This window comes from Bison bison, unplaced genomic scaffold, assembly GCF_000754665.1.
Source record: "Bison bison bison isolate TAMUID 2011002044 unplaced genomic scaffold, Bison_UMD1.0 scf7180017864148, whole genome shotgun sequence".
Classification (NCBI taxonomy): domain Eukaryota; kingdom Metazoa; phylum Chordata; class Mammalia; order Artiodactyla; family Bovidae; genus Bison; species Bison bison.
The window spans coordinates 9,204,231-9,214,769 of record NW_011494720.1 but is presented as its reverse complement, the minus strand read 5'-3'; the positions used below and the strand labels follow the sequence as shown (position 1 = coordinate 9,214,769).

Below are 10,539 nucleotides of genomic sequence, written 5' to 3'. Positions count from 1 at the left end.
TCTGAGCAAGCTCTGGGAGTTGGTGATGGACAGGGAAGCCTGGCATGCTGCAGTCCATGGGGTCACAAAGAGTCGGACAGGACTGAATGACTGAATTGAACTGAATGTCAGAATTGGATTATAACAATGGTCTGGAGATTTGGAGAACTGGTTGGTCTGAATAGAGTTTTTGCTTTTACATAGAGGGACGGGGAAGGATAAAGAGAGGAGATTAAGAAATAAAGGACAAAGAAAGCTAGGGAGGAAACTGTCTACTTGAAATGATCTCTTTATCCCTGACAATAGTTTTCAATCATTCTGTCTTATATGAATATAGCTACTTCAGGGTATTCCTGTAAATAATCTTGAGCTTTGGGTCGAAGGCATGGTTAAATCAGGAACAATAAATCAAGAAAAGTTTTATCCTTTTAAGCTTCTTCTATTACATCCATTTGCACAATTTCTTACTCCCTAAAATGAGTAATTATAACATTAGAACATTTTTCTTCCCTTCCCAAAGTCTTTCTCTATGACCTCAGTTTAGTTATTTATTTAGTGTTTGCCATTATAATCATTAAATACGCTTTGTAATTTACTTGATTCACCAGCTTTCAATAATATCTTTCTTTTTAGCTGGAAAACATACTGAGAAAACTATATGAAAAATTATCTATCCATGTTTATTAAGAGATTTAAAAAACAAAAATAGGTGTTGACTTTTATTGAATGCCTCTTTTATCTGTGGAGAGAAGAGTACAATTTTCTCTTTTAATTTATTAGCATGAACTATACTATGATTTTCTAATATTAAGCTATCTTTGTATTCCTGGAATAACCCATCTTAGATATGATGTATTATTATTTTAATGTGCTCCACTCTTCTGCTTGATAATACATTGTTTAGGATTTGAATTTATCATTCATAAATAATGTTTGTAGTTTTCGTTTCCTTTATTTTTGTTGCTATTTGACACCACCATCATGAGAGCTTTATAAACAATTTTTTTAAAAACTTCCTTCTTTTCCTATACTCTAGAACTGTGGATCACTGACATTTTCTATTAATTAAATATTTTGTAAAACTATCCTGTGAAACCATTGTGGATTCTCTCTTAACTACGATTTAGGGTCTTCTTTGTCTTAATACATTTTTGCATAAATTCAACTTTGTCTGATAGAATCATGATTCTTGCTACATTTTTGTTTCCATTTAGCCAGTAGGTGTGTGCTGTGCGCTCAGTCGTGTCTGACTCTTTGCGGCCCCAAGGACTGCAGCCTGCCAGGCTCCTCCATCCATGGGATTCTCCAGGCAAGAACACTGGAGCGGGTTGCCATTTCCTCCTCCAGGTGATCTTCCCGACCCAGGGATCAAACTCATGTCTCCGGAGTCTCCTGCATTGCAAGTGGGTTTTTTACCACTGAGCCACTGGGGAACCCCCTGCTTTTGTGCATTTCTTGCTTCTCAACATTTCTGAGGAAAAGTTATACTGCAACTATGCAGCAAATTGTTGGATTTTGCTTTATAATGAAATTAGAGCCTTTTTGTTTTTGAATAAAGGAGTTAAGTCTTTTTATATTTATTTAAATATCAGAAATGTTTGTTCTTAATTCTGTCATTAACTGTTTATTAATATTTTATAAATATTTCAACACATGCCATGTTTTTTATTGTTTTCTGTGTCTTTTATTTCTCAATTTGTGTTGGTTATGTGTATTTTTTCTGATAATTTGGAAGGTTTGAGAATATACTTAATACTCTATTTCTTTAAATAGTATTGGTTAACTATTACGAAAAACTTTAAAATTAGTGTATTTTTACTTTCTCCTCAAATCATCCCTGCATGCACTGGCTGTAGTTAATAATATCATTGTTTTTACTGTTTGCCTTCATCTCTTAAAATATGCCTAAAAACTACTTAATTTATTAGCTTTTAGTGATATATTTTTTCCTGGAAAAAGTATTGAGAAAATCAGTGTATCACACCATCTCCAACATTCTCTCTTTCCTTTCCAACTTTTTTTAGTTATTGGGCTTCCCTGGTGGCTCAGATAGTAAAGAATTTGCCTGCCATGCAGGAGACCTGGGCTCTATCCCTGGGTCGGGAATATCCCCTGGAAAAGGAAATGACTCCAGCATCTTTGCCTGGAGAATTCCATGGACAGAGGAGCCTGGAAAGCTACAGTCCAATTTTAGTTATAGCATTTCTGTATTGTCAATTTATATTCTGTAATCAAAACAGAAACTGAGGGGTTTAATCTCAGATTCAGTGATCACCATCAATAATTTTGAAGCATTACTCTACTTACTGTGTTTACTGAGAATTTTTTCTCTAATAGCTTTTTTGGAAAAAGTTTATAATAACCATATTTTTAAGGAACAAAATAATTGGATGTTGTTTTTATCTGGGAATGAGATTTTGGATAAAATTCTTTGAGTACATTTCCTCTCCTTGGGATCATTGCAGCAAGTTTCACCATCTTGATCAAATGGTATCAGTTTGATTTTCTCCTGATACATGTGACTTACACGTTCAGCCTCGGTACCTCATAAGTCTTTCTTTATCTCTGAAGCACAGTAACTTAACTGGAATATTTGCTAATATTGCTCAGAATCAAGTTTTCCTGTAACTCTCACTGTATGCCCCTTCAAATCATAGATCCAAGCATTCTTTTATTTCCAGAAGTTCTTTTAAGTTCTTTGTTCTTTGGTTTCATTATTTTAATGATCTTCTTTGGGACATTATAAGTATAATCTCTAAGCCTTTTAAACTCTTTGCTTATTTCAATCTTATTTTGCAATTCTTAGTTCTATCTTACCTTTTCTTTATCAATTCTCCCTTGTACTGCTTTCAAAGTGGTTTTCATTTGTGAAATATTTTAATATTTCTTTTTATTCTTTTAGGCTGAGCTGACTCCATCTCTTGTCTTATCACACATTCTCCCAAGAACTTTCATTCTCTGCTTCACACTCTTCTTTTACAGAGACGGCTAATTCATTACTGTTTTGCACCTGGTCATAGCACACTTGGCTATACTCTTCATTTGCTTTCTGATAATATTTTCCCTATGCATTTTCTTCATTTGTCACTTGCTTTTCCTCTTCCTTTCTCCTTTTTATCTCATGATATATCTGTATAGCTCCTGGGAAAGTTACTTTTTTAATTGTGATTCAGCATTCAACACTATTATTTCTTCCTGTAGCAGCTATTTTAGAAGGATTTGTGGACAGGGACCAGGGCATGTTTTAAGCTATTAGAAATTCTCTTTCTGGCCAGGGCTGTCTATGATTAGACGCTTTGACTCTGTTATCCCTACTCATGACATTAAAAGACGCTTGCTCCTTGGAAGGAATACTATGACAAACCTAGACAGCATATGAAAAAGCAGAGGCGTCACTTTGCCATAAAGGTCCATCTAGTCGAAGCTATGGTTTTTCCAATAGTCATGTACGGATGTGTGAGTTGGCCCATGAAGAAGGCTGAGTGCCAAAGAATTGATGCTTTCAAATTGCGGTGCTGGAGAAGATTCTTGAGAGTCCCTTGGACTGCAAGGAGATCAAACCAATCCATCCTAAAGGAAATCAGTCCTGAATATTCATTGGAAGGACTGATGCTGAAGCTGAAGCTCCAATATTTTGGCCACCTGATAAGAAGAACCAACTCATTGGAAAAGACTCTGATGCTGGGAAAGACTGAAGGCAAAAGGAGAAGCGGGCAGCAGAGGATGAGATGGTTAGATAGCATCACTGACTCAGTGGACATGAGAGATAGGGAAGGACAGGGAAGCTTGGTGTGCTGCAGTTCATGGGGTCGCAGAGTCGGACACGACTGAGAGACCGAACAATGGACATAGACAGTGTGGAACCGCTCGCCCTGCAGGGCCTCTCCCCTCCGTCCTGCCCGCAGCGCAGTGCTCCCTCAAGGCTCCTGAGTGTCTCCCGCAGCTCGCCCGCCCCTCCTCCCCTCCAGCCACACAGCATCCGAAGAAGGAAACACGTACCTCCAGCCCCTGCGCCCATCTTATTCCTCCAGCAAGGGATTGTGGGTCATGTCCTTCAAGCTCCCTTCCTACCTTGGAAAACCTCTGGCCTTGTCTCAAATTTGCTGCCCCAGTGGACCTCCCTGGAGTCTTCTAGACCCTTTTACATTCACTGTACTAGGCAGCCCTTCTTCTTACACATTCTTTCAAGGTCATCTTACTTTCAAAGATGGCATTTGCTGTGTTGTTTTTTTTTTTCTGCATCTCCTTCTTTTTTGTTGCTATTAAATTATTTTTGTTGAAATTTTCATTGATAAAAATGTAGATTCTCACACAGTAGTAGTAAATAATAAAGACATGCCCTCATGTATTCTTCTCATTCTTCTAATGGTTTTAGTGTGGTTTCCAAGAGGAGGAAAAAAAATCACCATTTTTAAAATAATTTTAAGAGAATAAGTCTTAAAAAAGAGAAAGATTTTATAAGCACACGGAAGCTAAAAGAAGTGAGAAACTGGTTTCCATCTTTAAAACTCATAGGGCTTCCCTGGTGGCCCAGTGGTTCAGAATCCGCCTTGCAATGCAGGGGACACGGTTTCATCCTAGGCCCAGGAAGATCCCCCAGGCCACAGAGCAGCTAAGCCCGCGCGCGCCACAACTGCTGAGTGTGCTCTAGAGTCCACCAGGCTCTGCAACAAGAGAAGCCACAGCAACAAGAAGCCCGTGTGTTGCAGCTGGAGAGTAGCCCCACTCGCCGCAACCAGAGAAAGCCTACATGCAACAGTGAAGACCCAGTGCAGCCAAAACTAATTTAAAACAATAAACATCTTAAAAAATAAAATTAAGAAAATTCGGGTCTCTGGGACACTTCATTCATTCATTCTGCAAGCGCCGGGTGCCCGGTTAGTATGGCTACAGAGCAGTCTCGGGAGGCGCAGACAAGAGCCCTACGTAGTCTCTGTGTTCAAGGAGCGCATAATACAGAGAAGAGGTAAAAACGGGTGGATGGTTTTCAATACAAGGCAGAGCGAGCGTGCATGCGTGCGTGCGTGCCATGTCGCCTCAGTCGTGTCTGACTCCGTGCGACCCTAAGAACTGTAGCCCACCAAGCTCCTCTGTTCATGGGATCCTCCAGGCAAGAATACTGGAGCGGGTTGCCACGCCCTCCTCCAGGGGGTCTTCCCAACCCAGGAATCAAACCCACGTCTCTTGTGTCTCCTGCACTGGCAGGCGGGTTCTTTAGCACAAGTGACACGTGGGTCTTGACAGTGTATGTTGCAGACAGTTAGAAGGAGGAAGCTGTTCAACTCTAAAGCCTCCTGTGGGTAAGAAGCAGGGTCAAAATGGTCCAAATAGAAACTGTGTCAACCTGAAGCGATTATAAAGTAATAAAGGAACAGAAATGATCCTTTTTTTCCAATTTAGATTTGATTCAATTGATTGAAAAGACCCAAACTTTCATGACTGTCTTACTTTGGCATGTGATGTCTATGCATCAAGTTTAAAGTTATTTCTGAACCTCTGGCTTTCCTTCCTGGTTCTTGAGAATCCTCATCAAATGGATGCTATGCCCCTTGAGGATGGGCCACTTGGCCTTCCTCCGCCTTGGACCAGGCACTCAGGACCTCTGGCAGTTTACACTCTGAGTCAGTCCCCTGGGTCCAGTGGCCATGACAATGGAATTGTTTGGCCCAGCTGTTTTAGACTCTGGGCTCAGAACTGCCAATTGTAGATTTTTCTCCTTCATTTGCCTTTATCTCTCTGTACCCATTCCGAATAATCTTTTCCAGATGAGACAGGGCCTTTTAATGAGGGATGTGCAGCAAAGAGTGAATCAGAGTCACCTGTGTCTTCTGGCTCACGAAGGGGTTCTGAGGGCTGCCCAGGTGTAAGAGAAGGATGGGGAGCTGGAATAGTTCTTAGACATCATTGGTCTGATGATATGTGGAGAAGAAAGAATTTATAAAGTGGGGGAAAAAAGAGTTTGCAGAAATGCGCCAAACTCTAACAAAGGTCAGAATTTAAACTTTAAGGGGGTTAATCCTTTGCAATAAAAATACTCTTCATTTAGACTAAGCCTTCTAAGATACAGATGGTAATAAGGACATGCAAAGGTGATCAACATTATCAGTAGTTAGGACAACGTGAATCGAAGTCACGATAACACCACCACCTCCAACAGCAAGGACGGGGAGGATGCAGAGCAATCACCTGTGTCTCACGTAGCTGGCGGGATGGAAAATGGTGTGGCCAGTTTGGAAAACGTTTTGATAGTTTCTCATGAGTTTAAACACACAACTACTATATGACCCATCCCTCAGTTTTTACCTAAGAGAAATGGAGACATGTGTCCACACAAAGACCCATAGTGAAGCAAAAGTTGCTCAGTTGTGTCCGACTCTTTGCAGCCCCATGGACTATATGCAGTCCATGGAATTCTCCAGGCCAGAATACTGGAGTAGGCAGCCTTTCCCTTCTCCAGGGGATCTTCCCAACCCAGGGATCAAACCCAGGTCTCCCGCATTGCAGGCAGATTCTTTACCAGCTGAGCCACTAAAAACGCAAGAACACTGGAGTGGGTAGCCTATCCTTTCTCCAGTGCATCTTCCCAACCCGGGAATAGATCCGGGGTCTCCTGCATTGCAGGCAGAGTCTTTACCAGCTGAGTCACAAGGAAGCCCATAAACCCGTAAGTGAATACTTATTGGCACCTGTGTCGTAATCACTGGGAAAAGCCCAAACCTCCACGAACGGAGAAACAGAGAAACACACCATGGTCCATCCTCCACGCATGGAAACCACACTCAGCAATAAGAAGGAATGGAGCATTACAAGGCACGGCGTGGATGGGTCCCCTGATGTCAAGCGAAAGAAGCCAAACACAAAAGCCTGCACTCCAGGTCACTTCATGTGTGTAGCATTCAAGAGAAGGCAAAGCCATAGGGAGAGAAACCAGATCGGGGGTTGCCCGGTGCTGGGGGTGGGAGGGGAGAAAGCGGATCACAGAGGGACAGGAGGACGCATTTGCATATGATGGAGACGTGTCTGTGTCACCTTGATCGTGGTGCTGGTGAAATGAATGAGTCAAAACTCGTCAAACTGCCTTTGAGGGTGAATCTTGCTCTAAGAAAATTCTGCCTCAATAAACCTGACTTGAAACAATGAATGATCTGGGCCCATTGGTATTCGTACAAAGTATTGTGTCACTGTAGGGAAATACCAGCTCCAAGGGCAGAAAAAAGTGTGTTCTTGGTTGCCAGGAGGGAAGGGGAGGGGAGGGATGGAGTGGGAGGTTGGGCCTAGCAGATGCAAACGAGTGTAAACAGGACAAACAGCCAGGTCCTACTGTAGAACAAAGCAGACGGCACTCACTACCCTGTGACAAGCCACAGTGGAAAAGAACACAAAAAAGAATGTATTAATATGGATACGTGTAACTGAATCTCTTGGCTATGCAGCAGAAATTCACACACAGCATTGTAAATCAACCGTACTCCAATTGAAAAAAAAATAAGAGGGGCGAAGCAGCGTGTTCTTACCTGGACCCTGCCGCTTTCTAGCTGAGTGACCCTGGGAAGCTCGCCTTCCCTTTGTAAACCTCGGCCTGCTCACACGGAAAGGCAGATAACAACGATTCTACAGGATGACCTGCATGCTGCGTGTGGCAATGCTCTGATTGTCACGGTCCAAATAGAAACTGCCCTTAACCAGATGTCTTTTCTCTTGCGTTGGCCCTCCGTAAGGGGCATGACGCGACCCTGAGTCCACTTCAGCCTGTCCATCTCACCTTCTCTACTGCATCAGGTGTGGGCTCTGTCTTTGATGCCCAACCCCCATCTCAATGCCAACCCATCCACCCTGGGGGGGGCATCTTCAGCAGTGGTCCTCAGTGAGCCCGCTGGCCCACAGCCAGGTCAGCAGCTAGCCACCCTGTCCCCTGGACACACTCACCGGATGAAGGTCGGGAACAGCTCGGCGTTGACCAGGCACACCATCTGGAACACGATGGTGATCCCCATTCTGCCAACACAAGCTACCATGATATTCAACCAGGGCAGATCTGGGAGGAGACAGACAGCAGATCTGAGCGCTAGAGGGCTGTACCCACAGATGTGCCAGGAGACACCGTGACTGGGAGCTTGGACTTTAGAGCTGGAGGGCCCGAAAGGCTGTCTTAGCCAACCCCTCCAGATTTGGATCAGTAAACTGAGCCTGGTGGTTCAGATGGTAAAGAATCTGCTTGCAATGTGGGACACCTGGGTTTGATCCCTGGGTTGGGAAGATCCCCTGGAGGAGGAAATGGCAACCCACCCCAGTGTTCTTGCCTGGAGAATCCTGTGGACAGAGGAGCCTGGCGGGCTACAGTCCATAGCGTCCCAAAGAGTCGGACATGACTCAGCGACCACTACTAACACCCACTAAACTGAGTCCTGAGAGATTTGGGGACTTGATGACACTTGAGGGAAGACTTCACTGTACAGAGGAAAGAATGTGCTTTTTTGAATCTCAGCTGTGCCTCCTGTCAGCAGAGTGACAAGGCAAATGGCTTACTTCTGCCTGCCTCAGTCTCCTCAGCTATGAAATGGGAATAATCTTAGCCAACTTAAAGGTGGTGGTGAGATTTAGAGATAACACATGTCAACTGTGCATCATGACCACTCCACCAGTCCTGGCTTTTCATTATCTTGCAATAGTGTCCTTGCTGACACAGCTCCTGAAACACAGTAGGTCCTCAACAACGTGGTTCCCTCAGGCAGAAGTCCTAGAGCTGGTGGACCAGATTTCTCATCCTCAGCACTCATTTCCCAACACATTTTTTTTATGTTTTATTTATTTATTTTTGATGGCACCGAGCCTTCGCTGCTGTGCAAGGGCTTTCTCTAGTTGTACGAGCAGGGGTCACTCTCTAGGTCTGATACTGAGGGCTTCAAGAGTTACAGCTTGTGGGCTCTATGACTTGGGCTCAGTAGTCTGACACCTGGACTTAATGGCCCCGCGGCATATGGAATCTTGCCAGAGCAGGGATCTGCAGTGTCCCCTGCAGTGGCAGCTGGATTCTTAACCCCTGGACCACCAGGGAAGTCCTCAGAGGAACACATTTTTTAACCCAAGCATCTTTCACTGGTCTGAGAGGATAAGGGATGCAAACCCTCATCTCCTCCTAGAAGATGGCTCTGCATCTTAGTTAGCAGCAGGTCCAGAAGCCTTCTCCTTCCTGGGGAGTCATCAAACCATTAGGCACCATCATCTGCTTCACCTGGATGTTGGGTGTTCACCCAGACCCCAAACCACAAGTGGCTCCTGAGTCAGGCCGGCTCACTAACAGAGCCTCCAGGGTCACAGACAGCATGTCATCTCACCCTCATCCTCATAAGCCGGCTACTCAAGGAAGACAGGCTTCCATCCCCTTGCCAGCGGGAGGCTCTGGGGAGAGCAGACCCAGTGACCTTGGGGCCGAATTTGCCCACAGCCAGTGCAGCCTCTCCAGGTCTTGGCTGCCCTGTGCCTGGAGGAGAGCCCAAGCAGAGCCTTCAGTTAAGGCTCCTATGAGATACAAGACAAGGGAGTTCACTCGAACACCTGGAGGAGGGCATTGGTCACAAATTCCGCAGCTTTGATGGATTTGGCAAGATGCTCTACTGGACATGCACGGCATCCTTGCCCTCAGAGAACCGCCCTGCCTCCTCTGGGCCCAGGTCACTCTCCCCAGCAGTTGGAGGGACCACTTACAACTGCAGTCCTGCCGCGTGGCTTCCTGCCATGCTTGGGATAAAACCCACGCTGGCATCTCTCCCTGTCTCCTGCTCACGCGGGTCCGGCTGCTCCTCTAGCGCCCAGCTCTCCCCATCCTCAGGGTCCTTGCTCTTGCTGTTCCCTTTCCTGGAAACCTCCTTGCCCGGCTGTTTAAATGGCTCATCCCCTCTTCACTTAGGTCTCCTAAGGTCACCCTGGACCACCATACGAAGAATTAATGCCCCATCCCTCTTCCTCCTTCTCTTTTCCCTCTAGAACTTAAGCTCCAAGAAGTGGAATCATTCTCTGCTTTGCTTGTGGCTGAGATCCTGGGGCAGAGACGCCACTCTGTCAAGTACACAGAGGAGCTTCCCAGGTGGTGCTACTGGTAAAGAGCCCAACTGCCAATGCAAGAGACATGAGATGCAGGTTCAACCCCTGGGTTGGGAAGATTCCCTAGAGGAGGGCACGGCAACCCACTCCAGTATTCTTGCCTGGAGAATCCCATGGAGAGAGGAGCCTGGTGGGCTCCAAAGCGTCTTTGCTCCAGAGGGTCACAAAGAGTCAGACACAACTAAAGCAACTTAGCATGCACTCACGCAAGTACATGGAAGGCACTTGAAATAGTTTCTGGAGCAGGAGACGAAGGCTCGTCATCGAATGCGATGAGGACCAGTAAAGGGAAGTGGCGAGAGTGGGAGCCGGGAGAGGGTCCTGGGAGGATGTGGGACAGAGGACGCAGTACCCAAGCTTCTTCCAAGGGATAATCAAATGGTCTCAGATCCCAGGTTCCCTCTCGGTACTTGGCGCTGTTACTTAAAAAACAGCAACAACGAAAACCTCTACTCGTTC

The 10,539-nt window shown here is 45.0% G+C and overlaps 1 protein-coding gene across 4 annotated transcripts in view; it reads right to left on the bottom strand.

The window, feature by feature from the left end:
• SLC22A1 (solute carrier family 22 (organic cation transporter), member 1) overlaps nucleotides 1-10,539 on the bottom strand; it is a 37,201-nt gene that overhangs the window by 5,955 nt on the left and 20,707 nt on the right. For all 4 annotated transcript variants that reach the window (XM_010840894.1, XM_010840892.1, XM_010840893.1 and 1 more), the window contains one exon: nucleotides 7,906-8,014. In XM_010840894.1, coding sequence (XP_010839196.1) covers nucleotides 7,906-8,014 — 109 coding nt within the window. The remainder of the gene's footprint in view (nucleotides 1-7,905; nucleotides 8,015-10,539) is intronic.